Consider the following 26168-nt stretch of genomic DNA (forward strand, 5'->3'; position numbering starts at 1 on the left):
GAGTTAATTGGAATATGAGAGACTAGTCTCTGTATGAGGGTGAGCAGGAATACCTGCACAGTATTTGGAAAGAGGCTTCTCACTTTCCTTCCTGGGGCCTTTGGAAAGTCTCTGCTGCTAATTTAGGTGAGGATACAAGACAGCACAGTGAATTTAATTTGACTTAAAGAATTCCAGTTACCAATATAACCACTTACTATTCTGTTTATATTCTTGCCACCAATGAATAATATGGAGAAACAAAATCATAATGCACAGGTCTCTGACCTGAGGAGTTTACGGCCTAAATTATGACTGGGAGAAGGAATCCACAAAAGCAGCTGGGGTGGTGGTGGATCATGTTAGCCAGAGATGAAGATGGGAAATGCCTTTCAAATCTGTGTACATCTTGAACATCTTGAGCCTCTTCCTTTCTCCTGGCACGCACAGGTGGATGACAGAAACACAGTTTTAAAATGCACATTCATCTGGTCTAACTGAAGCCATGTAGGTAAGTGGATTTATAATAGCAGTTTGGCCTCACTGAGTTTTAAGTGTCTACGTCACCTGCATTGAGACAAAGATGAAAAATGTGAAGGAGTAAACCCTACACAAAATCAGAGTGGAATCCCTAAAATGGTTGGATTGTGACTTGTATGCCTCAGTTCAGCAACTCCAGCAGCCGCTTTATTTTGGACCACATCAGCAAGGCCAAGAGCAGGGTCTTGTTTTCTGGGCAGTCCAGGACATAACGCACACTGCCCAGACTCACACAGCAAAACCAAGTGCAGGAGGCAGCAGTCACGAATTACTGGTCTCTGCAGACACAGAGATGCGCCAATGGTTTGACTTCGCCCTGTGGATGTGCACTCCATTGTATCTTGAGACGGACAGAATCCAACATTTCATGTTAATAAGCAGATCAATGTTGGGATGTTTGTGCTATCAACACTGCTTTGTGAATTTTTACCAAAACAAATGTACATCTGGTTGGCCCCTGTAAGAACAGGATGGTGGACTAGATGGGCCTGGGGCCTAATCCAGCATTGCTTTTCTTGCGTTCTAATGAACAGGACTCTAGTCGTCCATAAGCCTTTTTGCCATCATAAATCTGTGGCCCTTTAAAGACCTGCACAACTCTTTGTTGGAGCTTCAGAATTCCAGCACAGCTGCCCCTTGTGATACAGGAGGGGGGAAGTGTTAGCTAAAGACAATTCCAGGTGCCTGCTTGTGTCTCTCCCAATAATAATAATAATTTATTATTTATACCCCGCCCATCTGGCTGGGTTTCCCCAGCCACTCTGGGCAGCTTCCAACAGAATACAGTGATGCCTCGCAAGACGAAATCAATTTGTTCCGCGAGTCATTTCGTATTGCGAAAATTTCGTCTTGCAAAGCACGGTTTCCCATAGGAATGCATTGAAATTTAATTAATGCGTTCCTGTGGGCAAAAAAAGTCCAAACAAATTCAAATTTGGTTTGCAAAGTGTTTATTAAGTGCTCTTTAAAGGCTTACATACTGTACAGAGGATTTCAAAAATTTCAAGCACAAAACTTCAACTTTTTAAACATGACAGAAAAACATTTAAAAATAACAAACATGAGGCAGGACCTAGCACAAAAGTCCCTGAAACTATTCAACTGCAATTTGAATGTTTTGTTTGTTTGTTTGTTTGTTTTGACCCAGGAGCACCTTTTGTGTCTGCAATTTTTAGTCCAACTTTCCATAAAACACCAGGGGAGATTAAATAATTCCTCCTTCTTTTTACACACCAAAAAACTCTGATAGCTACCATATTTTTCGCTCCATAGCATGCACCTGACCATAGGATGCACCTAGTTTTTAGAGGAAAAGAAAATTTATTTATTTTTGCTTTCTTTAATTGAGGCTCAACACTGAAACTGAACAGAAACAGTCCTTGGACTGTGCAAAACTCTTCAGAAAGTACATCTTTAAGGCATGTAAACAGGGACATCATACAGAAACTTTTTAAAATCACCAAAGGACTCTCTAAGGCTCTAGGGGACACTTTTACACAAACATTTTAAGGTGACCAAGTGAGGCTGAAGTGTCTCAACCTACAGGACCAGTCTTTTAAGTCAGGAAACTGGAGGCAGACAGAACTGTCTCCACATCACAGCAGCAGTCTTTTATGTTCCCAGAGCTGCGGAGGGTCATGATGAACCTCTCCATGGTCTGCTGCTTCAGCCGCCTTTTCAGCACCCCTCTGAAAGAGGACATGATCCTTGTATCAAACGTGATCGCAAGGTCACGTGCCAGAGCCTTGTCTGGATGGTGCCGCTGTGCTTAAGTCTGCACGTTTTTCCACTGCTGGCAGATGTCCTTCAGTTCCCGTGGAGGACAGCTGTTCCTCACTTGTCGCTTCTTCCTCTTCCACAACCTCCACGAACTCCGTGGCAAAGTCCTCAGCCGCAGGAACATCGGAACTGGCAGCCTCTCCATGCCTGACCACTCTGTGGATTCCAGATCTGGTTTTGAATCTTTCACACCAGCCTCTGCTTGCCTTGAAGACTTCTGGCTCGGCTGAGGTGCCCGGCTCCTGCTGTACGAGGTCTGCGTACAAGGCCTTGGCCTTCTCACAAATGGCAGCCTCAGTCACTGTGTCCCCTGCACGCTGCTTCTCTTCCATCCAGATGAGCAGCAACTTCTCCACCTCCTCCAGAACAGCTGGCCGGTTCTTCACGATCCTGGTGACTCCCTTGGCTACATCTGTCGCAAGGATCTTCTCCCTCATCTTCAGGATGGTCGCGATGGTGGATGGATTCCTCCCGTACTCCCTGGCGAGGTCTCTTACTCGCATGCCTCCGTCGTGCTTCTGGATGATCTCCTTCTTAATTTCTAGCGTAATCTTCTCCTTTGTCCTCTTCCCGGCCTCTGCAGGAGCCGCCTTCTTGGGACTCATGTCAGCACAGTTGCTAGGTTCGCAAAAACAAAAGGCAGTGCTTCACATCCGCTTCACACACACCTTCCCACCCCTGGCCAAACCTGCCCGGGACAAACAAGTGGCATAACAGCCCCCCCCTCCAAAAAAAAACACACACAGGAGAACAAATGCACATGGTGAAGCTAAGCTCCCTACCTTTCCACTGCTTGAGATGTCCCTGTGAAGAAGCTCCTTAAATCCTGGTCTGGAAAGACAGTTGCAAATGAGTTCCACAGATTCCCCAAACTGCTGGAAAAACTCCCCTAACCCCCCCAAAACAGCAGGCCAAAACTGCCCCCCCAAAATGTACCTCACCAGCTGGCCCCACAAAATGTACCTCAAACGCTGGCCACCACTTCCCAAAAGTTATGAAAAGTTCAAAGAAACTTACCTTACCTGCTGGTAGTAATTTCACCAAACCTCTGCAACTTACCAAAAAAGAAAACCCCCTACCCCCCCAGAAAAAATCCCAAACCCTCAAAATTTTGGATAATGTGGGGAAGATGCTCAGAACAGCTCACCAAATGGTGGCAAAAAAGTTCTGAAAACCTTCCAAAAAGCTTCCAAAAAGGCTTTGGTGAACTGCTCTGAACAGTTGACCAAAGACAGGGTTCGCCCACAGCACAGGCCACAGTTGCTCTTTGAAGTCAACCCTGGAACTGCACGTGGAGAAGTGAGCCCAGGCTGCATTGGGGAGGCTTTTTAAACCTCCAGGCACAATGCATCCTGGGTATTAACGGTTGTGCGATCCAAAACAAACAAACAAACAAAAGCAAAAAAATTGTCTTGTGAAGCACGGCCATAGAAAAATTCGTCTTGCGAGTCACCCAAAAAGAAAAATCGCAAAACATTTTCGTCTTGCAAGTTTTTCGTTGCGCGAGGCATTCGCCTTGCAAGGCATCACTGTATTTGGAAAGAGGCTTCTCACTTTCCTTCCTGGGGCCTTTGGAAAGTCTCCAGGCTAATCTGCTGCTAATTTAGGTGAGGATACAAGGCGGCACAGTGAATTTAATTCGACTTAAAGGATTCCAGTTACCAATATAACCACTTACTATTCTGTGCATATTCTTGCCACCAATGAATAATATGGAGAAACAAAATCATAACGCACAGGTCTATGACCTGGGGGGTTTACGGCCTAAATTTTGACTGGGAGGAAGAATCCACAAAAGCAGCTAAGGGTGGGATCAGGGTAGCCAGAGATGAAGATGGGAAATGCCTTTCAAATCTGTGTACATCTTGAACATCTTGAGCCTCTTCCTTTCTCCTGGCACGCACAGGTGGATGACAGAAACACAGTTTTAAAATGCACATTCATCCGGTCTAATTGGAGCCATGTAGGAAAGTGGATTTATAATAGCAGTTTGGCCTCACTGAGTTTTAAGTGTCTACATCACCTGCATTGAGACAAAGATGAAAAATGCGAAGGAGTAAACCCGACACAAAATCAGAGTGGAATCCCTAAAATGGTTGGATTGTGACTTGTATGCCTCAGTTCAGCAACTCCAGCACCCGCTTTCTTTTGGACCACGTCAGCAAGGCCAAGAGCAGGGTCTTGTTTTCTGGGCAGTCCAGGACATAACGCACACTGCCCAGACTCACACAGCAAAACCAAGTGCAGGAGGCAGCAGTTACGAGTTACCGGTCTCTGCAGACACAGAGATGCGCCAATGGTTTGACTTCGCCCTGTGGATGTGCGCTCCATTGTATCTTGAGATGGACAGAATCCAACTTTTCATGTTAATGAGCAGATCAATGTTGGTATGTTTGTGCTATCAACACTGCTTTGTGAATTTTTACCAAAACAAATGTGCACATCTTCGATGTAATTGTCACAATGTGCACCTTGTTGCGTATTCATATCATCTCGCTCTTCCCATCATGTATGGATGTATGTGTTCCTGTTACTTGAGGAAAACACCCCGTGCATCTGATGAGGGATAAGGCTTTCAGTGGCTACTACCCACAATGGCTATGTTCTGCGTCCACAGTCAGAGGCATGTCTCAGAATGTCGGTTGCTTGGAATCACAAGATGCAAGAGCTCCTCCTTCTCCTCAGCGCCTGCTTGCAGGCTTCCCACAGGCATCTGGTTGGCCCCTGTAAGAACAGGATGGTGGACTAGATGGGCCTGGGGCCTAATCCAGCATTGCTTTTCTTGCGTTCTAATGAACAGGACTCTAGTCGTCCATAAGCCTTTTTGCCATCATAAATCTGTGGCCCTTTAAAGACCTGCACAACTCTTTGTTGGAGCTTCAGAATTCCAGCACAGCTGCCCCTTGTGAAACAGGAGGGGGGAAGTGGTAGCTAAAGACAATTCCAGGTGCCTGCTTGTGTCTCTCCCCATAATAATAATAATTTTTTATTTATACCCTGCTCATCTGGCTGGGTTTCCCCAGCCACTTTGGTTGGCTCCCAACAGAATATTAAAAACACAACAAAACATCAAACATGAAAAACTTCCCTAAACAGGGTTTCTGTCAGATATAATAATAACAATAACAACAATAACAATAACAATTTATTATTTGTACCCTGTCCATCTGGCTGGGTTTCCCCAGCCACTCTGGGTGGCTTCCAACAAATTTTTTAAAATACATTAAAATGTCACACATTAAAAACTTCCCTGAACAGGGCTGCCTTTAGATGTCTTCTAAAGGTCAGATAGTTGTTTATTTCCTGTAACCCCACTTCTCACAGGGAGGTAACGGCCAGAAGGCCCTCAGAGCTGGACCCCAGTGTCCGAGCTGAACAATGGGGGTAGAGACGCTCCTTCAAGAGGGCCATTTTTAAAGTTAACCACTAGCAGCGTGAAAAGGGTTTGAAAACACAATGGAAGCCAGTAAAGTTCTTTCAGTATTTTCATTTATTTAGTTTAAATGGTTTCTTTTATTTCAACAGGTATACAGCACTGAGTAAGAGAAAAAAGGAGAAGGGAGGAAAAACAAGACGAAGCAACTAAAATGGTAAGTATACATAAAAGCGAACGAGCAGTATGTACAGGGATTACAATAAAGGGACTGCAGCGTAAAACATGTTCATAACAAAGCTAGCAGGGTATGAAAGCATTTGCTAAGATACATAGTGAAAAGGTAAGTAGCCTGGTTAAAAATTATTTCCAGATAAACTCATACTTAGCAGGGACCATATTAAAATGTGGGCAATTATTGACTTAGGTCATGAAAGTCCACCAAACAGCTGCATAATCTTCTGGTTTCATAGTACAGCCCAATGCAAAACTGTTGAGTTGGTGAGTTTTTCCGTAAGCGCAATATGCGTTGCTTTTTAAAGCCAATTTTCATGTGCAATGCTTGAACCATCTTTCTATCCCTGGGCAACCACAAATCTGACGGCCACCGGCAGGTAAAGGGCCAACAGTTTCAATCCAATCGAAGAAGTGTTGTCTCTAAATATAGGAAGGAGGCACTAAGCCAGGTCCACTTGTGCTACAAGTACCAATGATGGTGCCAATTTCTACCGTTACCACAGACCAAAAGGTGCAAACTGGACAGGCAGGGTCACCAGAGGTGCCAGAAAGTCCCTAAAGTCCCACAATTGCACCAACACAGTGTCTAATTCCCGAGTTTTGTGTGTTTGACTTCTATGAATGACCACCATGAAATTCTCTCCGATAAAGTTCATTCAATAGTGGCAAGATTATTTTCCTGCTGACCGGTCAGTCAATAACTTGGTGTATGTGTCTACCTGCAAGTTAAGTCTCCAGCGCTTAAAAATATATGGGGGGGGGGAAGGTGCCTGTACTCACCATGAAGTTGTTACATACACTGCCACTTAGTGTAACGTTTGGGGGGGGGGGGAAGGTGCCAGTACTGTGCACCCTTGCTTACCCCCCAGAAAAAAAGCACTGGTCAGTGCTTTGAACTGGAGTACAAAGTTCAGGTATGAATGGCAGAATCCACATACTATATATTTTACAAGGCACCTAATATTTACTAAGTTCTCTCTGTTCTTGTTCCTGGGAAATGAGGGGGTGGCCACATCTGGATTCCTTTTTTTTTAACAAGCACCTTTTTTTGAAGCTTTTTCTTGATAACTTGAGATCTATCCTGCACCCTTCTTCCCCAAATAGCCTCCATATTGCACTATGTAAGGATGCTCTTTATAGTGTTATGTGTAAAATCAGTCCTCCGGTTTCCAGCCAGACTAAACTAGCTACAGTAAGCAGATTACACTTCAGTTTTCCCAGCGGTGCAGTTTACCTGTTAGTTTCCAGGTTCAATATAAAAGGTCGGGGCCAAATATATACTACAATGCTACCAGAGTCCAGTAAAGGTACAGAATCGGGGTGTAAAACAGACCTTCTGGAGATTCTCAAAGTCCTTCTTTAAAAAGCAGCAAGTTTCTCGCGTTTATGACTTAGACAACGTGTTTGAAAGTGGGTGGCCAATGCCTGCTGAAATATATTCTCAGCAATCAATCAATCAATCATTTATTATATTTGAAAGGGAGACAACTTCTGTGCCCTGCTATGTTCCATGAAAAGCCCAGAGAGCAATTTTATAAGTCCATGCAACTGCCTCCTGCTGGGAGAAGGTACTCTGAAATGGCATTACGGTTTTTTGCTCTCAAAATAGTTTCCCTTTTTGCAGTAACCTAGGGTTCTGACAAGGGACCCAGGTGGCGCTGTGGGTTAAACCACTGAGCCTAGGGCTTGCTGATCAGAAGGTCAGCGGTTCGAATCCCTGTGACAGGGTGAGCTCCCGTTGCTCGGTCCCAGCTCCTGCCAACCTAGCAGTTTGAAAGCACGTCAAAAATGCAAGTAGATAAATAGGAACCGCTACAGCGGGAAGGTAAACGGTGTTTCCGTGTGCTGCTCTGGTTCGCCAGAAGTGGCTTTGTCATGCTGGCCACATGACCTGGAAGCTATACGCCGGCTCCCTCGGCCAATAATACGAGATGAGCGCGCAACCCGAGTCAGTCACGACTGGACCTAATGGTCAGGGGTCCCTTTACCTTACCTTTAGGGTTCTGACAAGAGTAGTTAAGAATCCTCTAACCCTATGCTGAATATTGTGTAACCTTTTCGTATAAAATCAGAGAACCGCGCCCCACCCCCAGTTAAGTTTCCCTTTTCATAGGCTTATAAATGAGCAGATAGATCTCTTTCACATTTTTGAAGGTGTTTATCTTTGCAAGTTTACCAGTTTTATTCCAAAGTGCCTGTAGCCTGTGGTGACAGATGATTTTGGGAGAAGACTTTTACAAATGGTTTAACAATAACATTTTTAAAATAGGAAAAAGATTTTTAAAAAGTGGTGGTGGGCACTGAATTACAGTGGTACCTCGGGTTAAGAACTTACGTAATTCATTCTGGAGGTCCGTTCTTAACCTGAAACTGTTCTTAACCTGAGGTACCACTTTAGCGAATGGGGCCTCTCACTGCCGCTGCGCTACCAAAGCATGATTTCTGTTCTCATCCAGAAGCAGAGTTCTTAACCTGAGGTACTATTTCTGGGTTAGCGGAGTCTGTAACCTGAAGCGTTTGTAACCTGAAGCATTTGTAACCCGAGGTACCTCTGTACAGCTACACATCCACTTGATTTGAGCTTGGTTTCTTGTGTTTACAGCATTTTTGAATAAACAAAACAAGTAGAATCAGACTGCACAGGGAATTCCTCAGCAGGAGCGTTAGAAACTCACGATATATAAACTAGGTATCAAATGGATCCTTAAGCCAAGGTTACAAAGGCCAAAACAGAATGTCTAGTTGCAATTTTGGGGCAAGACAGCTCCAAATTCCTATTTTTCAAGCGATTAACTGACTGTGATTGATTCTCAGTTAAACATCTGGCTAGTTCAGATGACAACCTTGAGCTAGGTTAAGAATTTTGAATCATTAAAGAAGAAAAGCCACTTGATCCAGGGACAGTCCACATATATATTGGCCTATTCCTACTTCTTTTTCTTAATGGCGACACGGACCATTCATAACATAGGGATATTCTTCACAAATGTGATGGGTGGGGAAGTGAAAACAGATCCAAGGATTCCCAGGCATGCACCTCCAGGTGGTGGAGACGTCAGGCCCCATCCTGATGCCCAGGCATCTTCACTTGGTTATAAGTGGCCAATAGTCAGGTGCAAAATGCGCATGGCACCTGGCTAATTTCAAACACTGCTCAGCAGTAAATGAAGTGTAGCAAAAATAGCATAAACCGAAAGGATTCATTGATGTTTATGGCAAATATTTCTCTAGCCCTACTGAAGTTATTTGGGCTTCCATATCCTTAGCCCAATGTGAAGAGAAGGCAAGCAGCGTAATAATGATACAAAAAGCAAAAAGATAGCTGTGTTATCCCATAAGAAACATTCCCAAAAGTTCTCTAACTGCTGGATTTTGTATTTTCAAAAATGGGGAACCAGTCACGTGTGTTTCTTTACCCTAGCATCTCTTGGTGTCACCTAAAACATACATAGCAGCTGAGGAAGCTTATTCGAATAAGACTACAACCTCCTCCCATGCCCCACTTAGACCTCACCAGCTCTAAACATTGAAAGCAGTATCATGGCACTTTAAACAACCATGGCTTCCCTCAAAGAATCCTGGGAAGTGGAGCTGGTTAAGGCTGCTGGGAATTCGTAGGAGACCCCTATTCCTCTCAAAGAGCTACTGTTTTCAGAGTGGTCCAACAGCTGGTTCCTCTTCCCAAGGAACTTTGGGAATTGTAGTTATGTGAGGGGATTAGGAGTCTCTGGGCAACTCTCAAAACACTTCCGAGTTTATTAGCTACAACTCCAAGGATTCTTTGGCAAGCTGTGACTCTGTAAAGTGGCATAGTATCGCTTTAAATGTACAGTTGTACCTTGAATCTCGAATGCCTTGGCTCCCGAACGATCAAAACCCGAAAGTGATTGTTCTGGTTTTGTACGTTCTTTTGGAAGCCGAACATCCGACATTGCTTCCGCGGCTTCCGATTGCGTGCAGGAAGCTCCTGCAGCCAAACAGAAGTCACACTTTGGTTTTCAAACGTTTTGGAAGTCGAATGGACTTCCAGAACGGATTCCATTTCACTTCCAAGGTGCGACTGTATAGTGTAGATGGGGGCTGAGACCAATGCAGTCTTTGGGACACTAAGCTAGCTCCCCACCCGCTTCGCTTAACACTCAAGTGTGGTGAAGCATTCCGGAGAACTCAAAAGCTCGCTCGCCATTTTTAAGGACATTTTGGTTATACCTGGGCTGAGTTACTGCAACAATATACACCCACGGTCACAAGTAAAATGATGTATTTAAGAGTGATATATCAGTTAAAAGGAACACAGCATAGAAAAGAACAGAAGCCACTGAAAATAACCCAATCAAAGCTAATGATGAACGCAAAGCAACCACACCTCACATAAATTGTGCCACTGCTCCAAGACTAATGGGATGCCTGGCACTGCATGTCATCTGCAAGCTTGCTATAATTGGGGGTGTACGACGAGATGGCTGCTCGCAAACAGTCATCCAGATGCTTAGGCGTCAGCCGTGTTCTGTTTTTTGACTTGATAAATTTTCTAGCAGAGAAAAGGGAGTCACACGGATAAGCTGACCCAAAGTAAGAGTTTACCTTTGCAGCAGTCTTTTTCAACAAAGGGAACTTCTGAGAACCAACCTGATTCCAAAAGTTGTCGTGGCCTGAATGAGATTTCAAAACCAAGTCATTCTGCAAGTCCACGATCTCCAGCTCTATTTCCTCCAGCCCAGCTTGGCAGAGTTCTGCAATGGCCATGGCGGTCACTGTGACATCGATGGTGTCGAATGGGTTTGCAAAAAAGGACACGACAGGCTCGATGTCAATGAGCTGCTCAAACTGAGTAAGGAACTGCTCCTCCAGGATCTCCAGGTAGCCCACAAATGGCGCACCGTTGAAGTCGTCCTCTCCAATGGCTTGCTTCATTGACGGGAAGTAAAGGAGCGATTTCCTCTCCAAGTGTGACTTCCACAACCTCAGTTTATCTTTGAAGGCATTGACTGCAGTGACCATCCCAGAAATATGCTTGTCTTTACCCTGAAGCTCAAAGTTCAAAATGTTCAGTTTCTGCATCAAATCAGCAAGGAAAGCCAAGTCCATTAACCAAAACCTGTCGTCAAGTTGCTCAACATACTGATCTTTAGACCTAAAAAACTCCTTAATTTCTTCAATCAGGTTTAAGAATCTGGCCAGAACTTTCCCTTTACTCAGCCACCTGCCTTCAGTGTGCAAAAGGAGATCATTGTGCTCAGCATCCACATCCTCCAGAAGCGCTTTATAAAGCCTGTGTTTTGAGGAGACGGCCCGGATAGAGTTTATTATCTTTTTAACCACATCCATTATGTGTTTAAACCGGAGTACTTTAGCACATAATGCTTCCTGGTGAACGATGCAGTGATATGAAACAAACTTGGGAAAAGATTCGTCCTGCTGGCACTGGGCAATAAACCCACCAATGCAGCCTGTTGCTGCTCCCTCGTCGGTGGTGATAGATGACAATTTGTGAAGAGGCAAATTTATTTCCATGGCAAAATCTTTGAAAGTCTGAAATATATTCTCACCTCTTGTTTTCCCTTTCAGAGGTAGTATTCTGAGTAGCTCTTCTATTACAGAAAGATCACTCAAAACCATTCTCGCAACAACTGCCATCTGAGACGGGTCTGTTATATCTGTCGATTCGTTAAACTGAAGTGCGAACCAAAGGCAATTCTGAAGGTCACTTTGCAATTGATAATCCAAGTCTCTGGATATGGACTCAATTCTTCTTGTGATGGTGTTTCCAGACAGCTGCAATTTTTGAATCGCTGCAAGTATTTCTTTTTTATTAGGGAAACCTTCGAACATGGAGTCACCGGCAGTCAAAAATATCTCTTTCAACAAGTCCCCGTCCACAAACGGCTTTTTCCTCTTTGCAAGCAAGCTTGCAATTTTAAAAGACGCCATTGTATTATTCTTGGATTGCACCACAGGCCTGGTGGCTGGTGTCGATGGAATCTCCAATTTAGATTTCATTTCATGGACCTTTTTTTTCCGAAGTTCAGAATCCAGGGGATACTCTTTTGCAAAACTGCTGTGGTTCCTTTCGTAGTGTCTCTGGACATTGTGCTTCTTTGAGACTGCAACGGTCGAGGAGCAGACTAAGCAGACACACTTGCCATTCAGATCCACAAAGCAATACCTCTCTTCCCACTCCTTGTTGAAAAAGTAAGTCCTTTGTCTTTTAACGGTCGGCGGCTCACTTATTTTAATAACAGCTAGTATAGCAGGGGGAGGAAAAGAAGAGAACTTCAGTTCAGCTACTACTCACACGTCTGGCCAATTTTTTTTTTAAAAAAAGCAAGAGTAAATTAGTGTCAGAGTAACTGATATAAGAGCAAATCAAGTCTCTAGAAAACCGTCAGTCACCAAAGCCAAAGAAATAAACGACTCTATGAAAAAGCAAATAACTCTACAAAAACAACACACCCAGGAAATCAGAGTCCAAATTCTAATGCTGCCATGGGGTCCACTTTGGCTGTGGCTCTCACACGCACCAGTGGTGGTTGGTGCCCACTGAGATTGGTAGGGGGGAAGGCAGAAGGGCCAAGAGTAGGTGGAGCCAGAGCCAATGACAGGCAGAACCAATTAGTTCTAGTTTTGTCCCCATCCTCCTCTCTGCTGTGTTCTACAAGGAGAAGACTGAGCCTAAGGAGGAAGAAGCTGATAGGCAGAGCAGCTGCCTGGACTGAGTGAGAGTACAGAAAGCAGGCAGGGTAGACGGAGGTTGGCCAAGACGGAGCAGAGAACCTTGTGGGTACCACCCACACCCCACTACTCTGGAGCATGTATACGTTTCCTCCCCTGTGAAGATTATTTGCCTGGGTAGTGAGCTACATACTCACAGTTATGTTCTTTCCACACTCCTGTATTTTAAATCATTTCTCTCCTGTGCAGATTTTGCGACAAACTTCAGGATTTTAGAATTTTAACTCCACACACACATACGGCACTTACGCTTTTCGCTTCTTTTCCTTATTTTCCCAATTTTCCCTTGGACTGTGATTTCATGATAGTCGCCGTCTTCAGAAACGGGGGATTTAGTTCTCCTTTTATGGTTTATTTCCGTTTTCCTTTTCTGCTCTTCGCTCTTTTTGCACCGCCCTCTCTCCGGCGACATCCCTCGCGGTTCTCCTTTACTCTCCACTTCCCATCTTTCACCTCCTGGAATAAAGGCAGGAAAGGGATAAGCAAGTTTAAGAAATGGGCCCCAAAAATAATTGAGCTACAATTAGCCATTGTGATAAAGGACTAAAATATTAGGTGGGCGATAGCTCCTTGCATTTAGTGACAGCTGCCATGATATAGCTGGACTAAGATCATGGAGACCAGGGTTCAGCTGCCAGCTAACCAGATGACCTTGGATCAAACACTGGTTAAGGCAGCCTTTGCCAACCTGGTGCCCTCCAGATGTTTGGAACTGCAACCCATCAGCTGTGCTGCCTGGACTGATGGCAACTGTAGTCCAAAACATCTGGATGGAGCCAGGTGGGTAAAGGCTGGGTTAAAGGTTGGGCCATCAGGTTAGGCGCAAATGTTATTTTGCGTTTGTAAACAGGTCTCATTATCAACCGGGGAAGAAGAAACATTACCTAGAGGGGCCATGATCCCACAGCTCTTCATCATGAGCTGCCTGTGCACAGCTCTCTGTTCTGGATCCAGCAAAGTCCGCTCCTCCTTAGAAAGGTACATAGGAGCCCCCTTCAAGGTCGCCAGATCCTGGGGGGAGAAAGATAAGAACCTTTCCTTCTTAGGAATATAACAAGAGATATTATCTTTCAGCAAAAGCTAAAAGGCAAGTTCAGGGGAAGTAACTGGGCATTTTGTGCAAAATTCAAACCGTCACTGAGTGGCATCCACAGATGTAAAGGGGGACATGACAGCGGTTTAAAATGATGCACAGAGTGGAGACAGTGGAGGGAGCGAAGTTTTTTTCTCCCTGTCCCATAACACTACAACTTGCGGCCATCCAATGTAGCTGAATGTAAATTCAGGACAAAAGAGAGCACTTATTCTCACAGCAGAAGATGCAGCCAACTGGATAGGTTTTAAAAGGGTTAGATGAGTCCGTGGAGGACAAAGCCTATCAATGGCACGTTCAGCCTCCTCTCTGAAGGCAGTATTGCTCTGGGTACCAGTTGTTGGGCATCACAAGCGGGGAGAGCGCTGCTGTGCTCACGTCCTGCTTTTGGGCGAATGTGAGAGCAGGTGCTAGATTAGATGAATCCAGCCGGGCTCTTCTTACGCCCATGAGAGATTTGTGACAGGACAGAGGCACACAGTCCGTCTTAAATCAACTTCCTCAACAATCCTTTCCCCCCCCCCTACCTTATCAGGTTGCCCAGAAGCCGTTTCTCGTCCACCGCACAGAAGAGATGGCTGAGCACGTATTCCTGGAAGCATTCCATAGCCTGTAAGAGACAAGGTGGTGGGAAGCCAGTTGCACATGATGGGAGAACCTGTGGTCCTCCAGGTGTTATTGGGCTCCAAAACCCATCATCCCTGGCTATTGGCCCTGCTGGCTTGGGAGCTGTAGTCAGGCAACATCTGGAAGGCCACCCACATCACTGCAGTAACATATCATTGCTTCAGAGATTTAAGTGTTGCATGTCGAAGCACACATTAGTGTTACAAAATGTCTTGTCAGAATACATTTCCCATTTTATATTTAATTTGGGTGAAAACGCTCTTCCCCATTTCCATCTTGGGCACAAATCAAAGTGCTGGCAAAGTCTTCCAAGTACGGAGCACGAGCACATTTTTTTAAAAATTATGGCAAAAGACTGGAGATTTGGAAGACCCAGGGAGGTACAAAAACAGCCCACAGATTTCTTTCTTTTTTCTTTTTTAATTTTTTTTTTAGTTTAAAAAAGCCTTTATTTCTCTCTCTTAAAAGCATTACATAAGAAATCATCATACACAACAAAAGCGCAAAATAACACAAAATAAACTTGAAAAATGAAAGCAAAATTACAACTTATATATACAAATTATATATATACAATAATTCTAACACAAAAGAATAATTGAAATGGAAAAAAGAAAAAGAAAAATAATAATTTAAGTAATAGCAGACATAAAGATATGAAAGCAAGAAGAAATTAGAAAAACATAAAAAAAATATATATTGAGAAAAGGGTCATGGGACGTGATATGTCTCCAGGAGACGCATGTCTCAAGGAAGCATGAAAGAATTCTTGGAAATAAAAAGCTAGGAGAAGGCTATGTTTCATTGGATAAAAGAAGGAAGAGAGGGGTAATTACATATGTTAAGAGAAATATAAAAGCAGAAAAGTTGTTCCAGGATGATGAAGGGAGGATTGTGGGGGTGAAGCTACATGTGCCAGGGGGAAATGTGATCATAATAAATGTGTACGCACCAAATGGATGCAAAACTAATTTCTTTAGAAAATTGGAAGAACAAACAGCCCACAGATTTCTTAACATCCTCAGTAGGGAAGACCAAGTTCAAATCCATACCTTGCCAGCTGGTCCCACCGTCACCCTCTGGCATGATCCCCTTTCGTAGCGGGCTGTGTTTAGTGTCTGGTGAAGTCTTCTCTGCCTCGGAGAAATCAGCACCAAACAGCCCCTGCCCCTGAAAAAATCAACAAGATCCAAAACACTGACTTGGAAGAAGACTAGGGAGAAGGTATTGACTAGAGAGAAAAGGAGTGATCAGAAGCAAAGGCCTTGGGATTGCGGACATCCCTCCTTGGATGATTTCCCCAAAGAGCTGGGCAATTAGTGGGGAGTTTTAAGATATCCTCCCTCACATTCCTGGGCCCCCCCGAACTACTGGGATGAAGTGCCCTCACCTGCTGCTCTTCCTGCTTCTTCTCTTCTGCCTGAGTCAGGAGGAAAATCTCTGCCAGGGCCACTGCCTGGGAACTGGTCTCTGCTCCACATTCTCTGACCCAGCGCTCCATCTCCGGTGGAAGGATGGTCAGGAACTGCTCCAGGATCACCAAGTCCAGGATCTGAATCTTCGTATGCTGTTCTGGCTTCAGCCACTGGTGGCAAAGGTCATGAAGGCGGTTGCAAACTTCCCGGGGGCCCTCGGCATCTTGGTAGCGGAACTGCTTGAAGCGCTGGTGCTGCACATCCGCTCTGAGCAAGTTCTCGCTCAGAGTCTTCTGCATGGTTTTCTCCCAGGATTCCCCGCTGCTCCCAATCTTTATGTTTTCAGGGCTCCTTCCTGATTCAGAGGCAGCAGAGTCTTGCTCTTCCATCTTGGAAGCCTCCAGCATTAGCGAAGGCTTGCTTCTTTTGCCTGCCAGCTTTTTGTCTCAAGGCAGAGATGTCCCTAACTAGTGGTGTTGCCAAGGCCTGCAAAGCCAAGACATCCTTCTGTTAAGTCCATTAATGCCCCAGGCAAGGAAGGAAGATTTCCCCCCAACAAATATGGATGATTCCTGCTTACCAACATGGACTCATCCCAGAAGGAAAAGCAGTGGATGCCTTTTGCTGGAACCCTGAACCTCCTTCACCCACTTTCCTCCCTCTGGTAACCCCTTTTCCTCACTGCCTTGTTCTCCTTAAGCTTAAACTACTCTTAAACTACTGTGAAAATAGTTTAAATTAAGGCTGCTGCTTGATGGTCGAAGGGTTGTTGCTGTTTTATCAGAAACTTGGGGAAACTTAAGTTGCCTTACCTTTTCAAAATTAAATTATTATTATTATTATTATTATTATTATTATTATTATTATTTTGTCTGGGGATGCTGGAACAGATATACACACAATGCCTGAACCAAAAATCCACCTAGATCTGTAATCAATAAAGTTGTGGCCATTTCTAATCCAGATCATTGTCTGCTTGAGTTTATTAAACACATTTAGCTCCTGCCTGGGGGTGAGAGTGGGGTGGCACTGTGACTGGGGCCACAACAAACAAACTTCGTGGTGAGTTCCCTCACCCTTTCTCCAGAAAAAAAGCACTGGATGGGTGTTACTGCACTTTATTAATTACAGTATCTGCCTATTTGTCCAATGGAGCTTACAGAAAACTGCCCATTTCTAAGGAAAACTCATTTTATTTTCTCTATTTTTATATTTGGAGAACAATGTAAAACAAAGTAACATTTCTCTGGTACACTGGCAGGGTACATGCAGGTTCTCATTCTTGCGTCGCTGAGAACTGCCTCGTGAGAGCAGGAGCAAAGGTTTGCACAGGAAAGTAACCAATTCCCAGCAGTGGAATCCTCAAGCTCTGCACCCCGCAGCAACCGAGACCGACCATAGAATTGTAGAGTTGGAAGGGACCCCGAGGGTCATCTAGCCCAACCCCCTGCAGTTCTGGAATCTTTCAAACCCACGACCCTGAAAGTAAGTATCGCACGCTCTACCGACTGGGCTATCTCTTCCCTCTTGTTTTCAGCCTCTCCCTTTAAAGGAAATAGCGTCCTCTTTTTTTAAAAAAATGCCCCCTGCAGCACTGCAACCCCCCCCCCCGGCAGCACCGCTCTGCAAAAAATGCACCGGAGGCGAGGATTGTTCGGTCGTCAAAGGGGGTCGCTCATTCTAATCGAAGCACAGGCATATATAATCGAAGAACCAGGACCGTTCGTTTTGCTCCAGTTTTTAAAAATCGCCGAATTCAAGAGGCCTGCTTGTTTTTGCAGAGGACGATTGAAAGCGGATTCCCCAATACTGCGAGGAGGGGGGAATCTGTTGTCCAGGCGCCCTTTCTCTGGTGCGAAACAGAGAGCTAGGCTCGCCTCGCCCTTCCCAGCTCTGCAAAGGACCCCTCCCAGTTTGTAAGCGACCCACATTTCTTGCGCCTTTTTTCTCCTCTCACTGGCTGGGCTCTGGGCCAAGTATCTCCCCCTGGGGTCTTCCCGCCCCACTCATCACTTTCCCTCCCTCTCTCTCCTTTGCAAGCCTCACGGGGTTCCCCTTCGCCCAGATACACCCAACGCCTCTCACCAAATCGCCCGATGCAGCTCTCGGGAAAGACAAAGGCCGCTCTCTCTCCCCCAATGGTGGATCCGGGAGGGGAACGGGCTTCGTGGGGACGGGCATTGGATATGGAGGACGCCCCTCCTCTTCCCTCTCCCTCTCCGCCCCCCTCCAAAAAAATAAATAAATCAACTCTCCACTCTAGGAATCGAGCTCCGTCGAGCTAACCCTTAGAAGGCTGTGCGGCACGATCCTTCCTCTGCGCGCATTTAGTGGTGGACGGACAGGAAGCGAGCGCGCGCGCTGCCTTTCCACCTCCACCACCCCCGGCCACTCTGCAGCGTGCGCGGCGCAAAATGGTTGCTCCTCTGCCTCTCTTGGTTTGCAAGGAGGAAGCTGGCAGTGCAAAATACAGGACTGGGTGGGGCGATTCCCCCTCCTCCATCTCGCGCAAAAGTGACTTCAAAGTGATACAGAAAAAATAGAGGTGGTTGGCTTTTGCTGCCCAACTCCCCAAGGGACTGAGCCTCCCCCCCCCAGTCCATGATCGGTCAGAGATGAATGGAGGCAGGGTGCAGTGAAAGCAAGGCAGATCTATATTTTTCTGTTGCAACAGAGTTCCCTCCCCTCCTTGCCAGGAGGCAAGAGACCCTAAACCAAGAAACATCTCTTTTAAGGGTTTGCATTTTGGCGTGGAGAAGCACATCCCCTCCACAAACAGTCAGAAATTAATCACACCTAAGGTGGGGTTCCAGGGTGGGGTTCCAGAAGGTGGGGTTCCAGAAATTAATCACACCTAAGGTGGGGTTCCAGAAATTAATCACACCTAAGGTGGGGTTTTATCTTGTTAAAATATTTAATTGTAGCCATGTCTAGCTCTTGTGATGGGACCCAGGTGGCGCTGTTGGTTAAACCACTGAGCCTAAGGCTTGTTGATCAGAAGGTCAGCGGTTCGAATCCGTGACAGGGTGAGCTCCCGTTGCTCGGTCCCAGCTCCTGCCAACCTAGCAGTTCGAAAGCACATCAAAATGCAAGTAGATAAATAGGAACTGCTACAGCGGGAAGGTAAACGGCGTTTCCATGTGCTGCTCTGGTTTGCCAGAAGCGGCTTTGTCATGCTGGCCACATGACCTGGAAGCTATACGCCGGCTCCCTCGGCCAATAATGCGAGATGAGCCCACAACCCCAGTCGGTCACGACTGGACCTAATGGTCAGGGGTCCCTTTACCTTTAAGGTGGGGTTACTGTGACTCAGGCAGGTCAAGGAGTGATATTCTTGAGGGTTTAGCAAGTTTTACATAGTTCCAGACAGTTTACACAAAGCGTATCAGGATGCTGTCAGACATCCCTCAACGCAGAGCATCTGGGCGAACAGATACAATGGAGGCTCATAGATAGAAGAGAGGGGTCCCTTCAGGAACTTCCTTTTTGCTACCTGCCTACGTGTTCTCAGGCAAGGGGGATTAAGGAGGCAGAGGAAATACTGAGTCTTTAGGAGAGCCAAGACATGGTATATGTGTTTACCTTGTGCAATCATCAACATTTAAAAATTGATCTGTGTAGAGCTGAAAACGTACAAAATGTAGTTTGGAAATTATTCATATTCTAACTGTATCTTTACCGCTCTAGTCAATAATCTCATCTTCAAGTGTTATCTGCTTGTATTCTTTAGTACATCTCAGATACTTCATGTGTCTTCTCCTTAGTTTTTTCAAGAAATCACTTGGGAGAAGATCCTGACTACCAGTAGGTATTGTCCATGCTAAACATAAAATTTCTACACCCCCCAACCAAAAGCTGCAGTTCTCCAAAAATTTATCGAGTTACATATATTTTGCCTTTTAATGTGAGCATTCATGAAGCAGCCTACCACTGGCCTTGTAGAATTCTGTCCCATCATCCCTTGAATCATGCATGCTGGGGCTGATGGGAATTTGAATCCAACATCTGGAGAACCAAAAGCCCCCAAGCACTGGCACAATGAACACATCCATATGGCAAAGCTACAATGAACACAGGAAACTGCCTCCCACAAGGTTTACCACTGGTCCAAGACAAAAGCAGCTGAGACACATCTTGACTGACCAGCTTGTGAACCTTCTACCCTTCCTCTATTAAATTAGTTCTTGTGTTACATAAAGCCTCCAAGATTCAGCTGTAAGTCCAGTGGGCCTCGTCCGTTTTGACACTGCAGAACACTTTTTGGCTTTTTTCTGTGACACAAAACTGTTTCTCACAGAATGGAGCACACCACATACCATGCCACTGTTCTGGGTATGTAGTAATCTCTGATCTGATCCTCCACTAATTTAAGGGGGAAGCATTCGCTACACATTCACCTTCCTAAATGCCCCTCATAGTCAATCCAGCTACATACAGCACAACTGTGTGGTTAGTAGTTTGTGCATGAAAAACCCTCTTTTCATGGGTCCCGTAAGCCTGGGTTAAGAATGTCTACGGCAGAGCCACTCCGCACAGTATTGTATCAAACTTAAACGATGCAAATGCCACGCACAAGAACACAAGTCAGGGCTTTGTTTCTATATATTTATTTTAAAAGTGAAAATTCGGCAATGGCTTCAGATGGCGCCTCTTGGGGTTTTGAAGTTCATCCCTACAGTAGGCTGTGTGACCTGCAGGTTGGATAGGCTGCCGAAGTCCTGGAAGAAACACAGAACAGGGAACACTTAGCAAAGACACACCAAGCAGATTTCAGTGTTGATAAATGAAGAGTGCATGCTCTCATCCTGACTAGCTGCAGAAATAATGTCATTTAACTTTTGAAGCTAACCTAAAAGGTGCACAAAACTGACACAATAAACTACAGCTCTTTGTATTTGTGGAGAACACAATAATGATCTCCCAAGCAGTCTGGCTTAGCCAACAAGATCCAATGACCCATTTAGCACTGCAGCATTCAAGAAAAATGCCCCCAATAGTACTTTGAATACTGCTGCCTGGCAGTACCAAGAGTACTTTTTTAGTAGTCTTGGTACTAAAAAAACACACGCACAGAGAACATTGCATTGACAGTGATTCTCAAGAAGTAGCTAGCTGACTGTTAGAAGAGCAGTTCCTATTGGGAGCTGTGCCAATCCCCTTGCCCCACTCACCAGAAGCTTCAACATCTCCTTGGTATCAGGGTCCACTTCAATGATCTCCTGATCCAGGGCAGAGACCTGATGGGGCAAGAGGTTAGATTTGGTTTAAATAGTGGTCAACAGACTATAAACACAATTCACACCAGGACAACACAGCACATGTATGTGATACAAACATTATACCAGACAATGGTTCCGTAGTCTGCTTGAGGCCACTACTAATGACCGGCTTAAAAGAAAAAATGGAGGAGGAGCAGCCCAAAACAGTGTGCCAATAGCAATATCAAAATATACACCAGTCCACAAATATTATGACACTGGAGTGGATTTCTCTGGTATGGGAATGGGCTCTGTACAATCATATCCCAACTTTACAGTCAAAGTTTTCATTCTGGTGCCATCAGTCACACTAATCCCTTAATTTACTAAGGGAACACATTTTAGGATTGTAACATATATACTGTATGACAATTTCCCTCCATCTATGTACAGTCACCATTCATTAAGTGCATTGTGACACCAACAAAGGTTGTAAGCAGATAAATTCATGCATAACATGCCAGTAGTACCAAATTAGATGGAGCTACAGTCAAAACTTCCAAGATTTGGGCTGCCTTGCACCATCTTCTGCAACTTTCAGAAGAAAATAAAAATTCCTAAAAGGAGCAGAATCTTCTTGACAAAAGCCTATCACCAGCAGCTACAGAGCTCTAAGGATAGATCAGGAAAGGGAAGTGATAGGAGACAGCACTTGGCCATCACACACAAACATGGCGACTGGGAAAGTATTTCATAGTTCATCAAAGTAACCCGAAGGGCTATTTCTATTGCTCCAATACCAAGCATACACAAGAATCACCCATGAAAACTGCTCAAGTTTTAATAACCTAGGCTTATATTTACCAAAATACTAATTAGAAACATCAGACAATGACACATTTGAAATAACATGATTTTACATAAACAGAGGAGCCAGTGTGAGAACAGCATTCTTCAGTACATGGAAGCAAATTACTGGGCAGGAAACACACACCAGACACTCCTCACATTTCACTTTCCCAACTGCATCCTAAATAGGTGGATAATCCACCAGAAACAACACTAAGTCCCCAGAAAGTGACACCAGTCTTGAGTCTTTCCAAAAGTACGATACCAAAGGTCTGTCGATTACAGGCCTCTTGGATCTTGCTTTTTTAGCCAGAACAATGGTAAACATCTCATAAAACTTCTTCATGCTACATTTTTAACAAGGCTAAGCTTGTATTGGCTATTCTCAATAGGATCAATAAATATGCTGCTTTAAACTGAAAAGGCAAGTTGTGAATGAACAAAAAGCCATTGGTCTTGTTCCTACAAACATTCATAAGAATGTCAACCAATGCCAATGCCAGAGCAAGGGAGAAACTAGCCCATTTCTCCTATGCAGCTTAAGTGAAAAGCCACATTAATCAGATGGGTAGTGCCTAAACGAAAGTGAAATGGCAGCCTGTATTCAGTCCTAGTCAACTAGGGTTCTGGCCTAGAATTAGGTTAAAAGCAGTCAGAAGAGACACTGACATTGAAAGTTATTAGAAAAGAAATGGAGTGTTTTACTGAGAGGTTGTGTACATAAGCTGTTTTGCTCTGATGCTTCTCTGCAAAGAGATTACCAGCCACTAGTTTTGAAAATCAGGAGTAAGGTTTTTGTCATGACACAGGTAGATAAAGTCCAGCAAAATTGCCCCTATAACTAAGAGGCATTAAAACAAAAAAACAGCATTTGAGAAGTCTCAAGCAGTGAACACCACACTACTGCATTAAGCACACAAAAATTGTCTGAAAAGCTCAGGGTTTGGAAGGGATGTAAACAAGCCCCACAAACACGGGAAATGCTTTCAGGAATTCTCTGCCTGCAGTATCAATGATCAGGCCACAAGCAACAGGCCACAATCACTTTCGATGCAGGTTTGTCAGTCCTTCTCAATGTCAGTGAACAACCACAGCATATCCTAGCGACTGGACACAAGCTGCTGAGTGCCATAGCTAAAGCTTCCATGCTACTCCACCTGCTAAGTTACCTGATGCTACAGAGCTGAGGGGAAGCACATTCTCGCCTCTGCCAGCAGCCAGGTGATCTAGGCTAGGGCCAACCAGACAGCTGCACCCCCCCCCCCGGCTTCCAGAAAGATCATAGCAAAGGGAGATCAACCTACTCCCATCCATTTGCCAGTGAAGAAGCAACTGTTCTGAGGCTTGCTTTCCTCTTTCCTCTCCATTCCTTTTGTAATATTTATATTAACTACGTAGACAGGGACTGTCTCAGTTAATAATGTAAGTACAGCATTTAGAAAATGGTAGGAACTTTGTAAGTGTTATATAAGATTATAGACAGCCTTTATTAGACTAGGTTCTATATACTCTTACCTAAATGTGCCCAATTCTCAAGGACCAACTCAGACAACAATATGTAATGCTAGTTTCAGATCCAAGTATGCCATCCTAGTGCCCATCACCCTTTTGAGGCATTCCTAGCTGGCTTTCAGCATTACATTCATGTATATTTCAAAGTTGCAGCGCAAAGTATGTCTAACAATGTCACCTGTGACCTGGTTTGTTACAACACTGGGAGATCGTAGTTGAGCCAGCAATAAGGCCACCCAGGTGAATGCTGCATTTCTTAGAGAGCACGTACAGTATGCCAAGTGTACTGGACCAAGAATGTCAAAATAATACATGCAACTTCTCAAAGCATGCAAAAATAGGAGACACAATAGATTCCTTGCTATCTGAAGAGAGTGGAGAATCTATGCACTGCAAGTAACTCATCTGAGCTTCTAAAACCTACCTCAGGGACATAGTTGTCTCTTCTTTCTCTTTCCTCTTCCTGCAGTTTGATGGAGATGCCCCTAACTGGTCCTCTTTGAATGCGTTTCATCAAATGGGTAACATACCTGCAAAGAGAGGGGTGTCTGGTTAAGTTTGACTGTGACTCTCTCAAGTCCCATTAAGGAAAAACAAAAGACACACACAAGAAATAATCTTCCACCCCTGTTCTAACCTTCTGGCTAATTAAGGAGAAGCCCATAGGAGTGTATGAGAAGCTCAGGGTTTGATAGGGATGAGAATTAACCCTCCAAACACGGGAAATGCTATCAAGAATTCTCTTCCTGCACTATCAATGACCAGGCCACAAACAAGACCAAAATCACTTTCGATGCAGGTTGTTAAGGTGTTTATAGCTCACTGGAACCTCCCCAGAGCAGTTGGCTGTAAGATTTCCATTGTGTCACCTAGCATGTGCTAGGAGGTCAGAACCAAACAACGTACCCAGCAACTTTATTGCGCAGCTTTTTGCTAGGGATGATGGCGATCTCCTCACATACTCGCTTGTTTGTGTGGAAGTCATTCCCAAGACGGGTATAGTATTTTTCAATTATGACCCGGGCAGCCTTTTTCACCGTCTTTGTGCGCACTCGTCCCTGGGAGGGTCAAAGGACAAAAAAAGCAAAATCAGCAAGATGCAACAGAATGACTACAGCACAATAAATTTTGCAAGGGGTTTAAAATCTTCAGCGTGTCCTTTCCGGCAAAGAGTGGAAGAATCCCCAGGCAGCTTCCCTCTCAATGGTCCTATTGACACAGACTCACGTCCCGAACATAGTGCACTGGAAACAAATAGGGAGCAGGGACAATATGGCAGATGTGTGCAGCCTTATCTCAAAAGGGTTCAGAAAAGGTGACATCGGTAGAAACAGTCCCTTTGAGGCAGTCTTTCCCAACCTGGGGCTCTCAGATGTTTTTGGCTACAACATCCATCAGCTCCAATCAGCATGGCCAAACACCAGAGATCATGGTGCAATCCAAAACACCTGGAGAGGATGGGACTTAAGAAGAACATGCTACGGCTTCACATTCACAACTTTTTGACTGATGTTTTAAAACAACTTCTGTCAGGAGTTCATGCAACTGCATTTAATAGTTAATGACTATCTTGTTTATGTGGCATACGTTGCACTGTGCTACATACAAACATTATGCCTTGTGTCACTGCTTAGGCCATGGTTTGGCAAAGATGAGACAGAAGCTTCTAAACTTGGGGAGCAGCTTCAGTAACTCATACAGCAAAGGGTCAGCACTACCCATGCATGGCCAGAAAACATAAAAAAGCACCACTACCCCCAGGCACAGCAGGGAAAAGGTCTCAAGCTAGCTGCAGGAAAGTCCCTGCCCAGCCTTAAATTGTCCACAAATCCAGATGGGCCACATCCAAATGAAAGGGTGAACAAACCTTAGGTGCTTTGGCAAGGGGAGGGGAAGAGCCAGGGTGGGCTACTTTTCAATAGCATTTTTAATGGTCGGGCAGCTAAGGCCGAGGAAGACTTGAGGTGAGAATACCGTATTTAAAAGACACACTCCGGACACTTTTCTCCTCTGGAGAAAATCCTCTGGAACCTTTTCCTGAGACGCATATACACATGCTGCCCCATCACGCCGAAGAGAAACTTGATTCTGCCGGATTTCTCACCGTCTGACAGGTGCTAGGGAAGCAGGACGCCCCAAGGTCCAGAAAGAGAAGGCGGCCGCCCTATACTCGGCTCCTTCCCAACCCTTTCTTCCCTTTTCTCTCCCATCGCGAGTGAACAAAGGCCTACGAACAGGGTGCACGGAACGCCTTCGCCGCCATGACAGAACCCGATCTCCCTCTGGAACTCACAGCTGCCGCCCCGCACCCCCCGCTCTGCTCCTAAATGCATGCAAGGCCTGGCCGGCCTAACTACGGCCTTGGAGCCTTCACTCAAGGAATGCAGCCATCTCTATACCGGAAGAAACAGGGCACCCCCACCCCGCCAAGTCGGGTTCAGCCCGCAGGGACAAGAAGCGGGGGCTTAGCCTCTGGACTACCGACCGGGCGACCTGCAGCCCCCTCCGCTGGTGCTAGTTCCACCCCGCATTCCCTTCCCAATGACCCCCCGGCGGCGGATGGCTTCGGATTCCGCCGCCCTCCTGCTCACCATGTCGACGGCGGCCGGTCCAAAAGAAAGCAAAGCATGCCGGGAAGAGAGCTATAAAGCGCTGGGGGCTAGAAGGACCAACCAAGGGAAACGACGCCGCGCGTCTCCTCAGCGCCGCCTAGCGGCACGGAGGGAGCTTTTTACAGGCCGGCGAGATATAGAGGGAGAGAGGGTCGGGGCGTTCTGCAGCAAACCTTCACTTCCGGCTCATGTTGGACGAAGTTGACTGAAGTCGTAAGGAAT

At 45.2% G+C, this 26168-nt stretch overlaps 2 protein-coding genes and 2 non-coding genes across 5 annotated transcripts; all 4 read right to left on the reverse strand.

Moving 5' to 3' along the window:
* Window positions 1-1452: 1452 nt before the first annotated feature.
* LOC118092990 (protein ZBED8) lies at window positions 1453-18208 on the reverse strand. Of its 2 annotated transcripts, XM_088657400.1 has the most exons (8): window positions 17861-18208; window positions 15751-16261; window positions 15413-15530; window positions 14261-14343; window positions 13525-13651; window positions 12890-13096; window positions 3081-3129; window positions 1453-2916 (listed from the first exon to the last, which is right to left on the reverse strand). In XM_088657400.1, the coding sequence occupies exons 2-8, from the start codon at window positions 16180-16182 to the stop codon at window positions 2250-2252; spliced, it is 1683 nt and encodes a 560-aa protein (XP_088513526.1). In that variant the 5' UTR covers window positions 16183-16261; window positions 17861-18208; the 3' UTR covers window positions 1453-2249. The 2 variants fall into 2 exon arrangements, with proteins under 2 accessions (XP_088513526.1, XP_034987574.1); XM_035131683.3 differs by lacking the exons at window positions 1453-2916; window positions 3081-3129 and adding an exon at window positions 5771-12150.
* A 2158-nt stretch (window positions 18209-20366) lies between these two features.
* Window positions 20367-25959, reverse strand: RPS17 (ribosomal protein S17). Its single transcript, XM_035132100.3, has 5 exons — window positions 25926-25959; window positions 24241-24392; window positions 23759-23864; window positions 20947-21012; window positions 20367-20493 (listed from the first exon to the last, which is right to left on the reverse strand). Exons 1-5 carry the CDS (start codon window positions 25926-25928, stop codon window positions 20413-20415), a joined length of 408 nt encoding a protein of 135 aa, XP_034987991.1. The 5' UTR covers window positions 25929-25959; the 3' UTR covers window positions 20367-20412.
* LOC118093328 (small nucleolar RNA SNORA71) lies at window positions 22747-22880 on the reverse strand. Its single transcript, XR_004693619.1, has one exon. It is a non-coding gene; the product is annotated as a small nucleolar RNA SNORA71 (small nucleolar RNA).
* LOC118093329 (small nucleolar RNA SNORA71) lies at window positions 24004-24135 on the reverse strand. The gene has a single exon (XR_004693620.1). It is a non-coding gene; the product is annotated as a small nucleolar RNA SNORA71 (small nucleolar RNA).
* Window positions 25960-26168: the final 209 nt, after the last annotated feature.

Source organism: Zootoca vivipara, chromosome 13 (genome assembly GCF_965207765.1).
Source record: "Zootoca vivipara chromosome 13, rZooViv2.hap1.1, whole genome shotgun sequence".
NCBI classification, from domain to species: domain Eukaryota; kingdom Metazoa; phylum Chordata; class Lepidosauria; order Squamata; family Lacertidae; genus Zootoca; species Zootoca vivipara.

Bases quoted from the DNA above. Each gene is read 5' to 3' on its own strand.
- LOC118092990 (XM_035131683.3), bottom strand. From the start codon at position 16,182: ATGCTGGAGGCTTCCAAGATGGAAGAGCAAGACTCTGCTGCCTCTGAA. The intron at 15,531-15,750 runs GTGAGGGCACTT...TGATTTTTTCAG, and splicing joins AGAAGCAGGAAGAGCAGCAG to GGGCAGGGGCTGTTTGGTGC. The intron at 13,097-13,524 runs GTAATGTTTCTT...CCTTTATTCCAG, and splicing joins TGGGATCATGGCCCCTCTAG to GAGGTGAAAGATGGGAAGTG.
- RPS17 (XM_035132100.3), bottom strand. The intron at 23,865-24,240 runs GTACGTTGTTTG...CTCTCTTTGCAG, and splicing joins CTGCGCAATAAAGTTGCTGG to GTATGTTACCCATTTGATGA. The intron at 20,494-20,946 runs GTGAGTGGGGCA...TGTTTCTTCCAG, and splicing joins AGGAGATGTTGAAGCTTCTG to GACTTCGGCAGCCTATCCAA.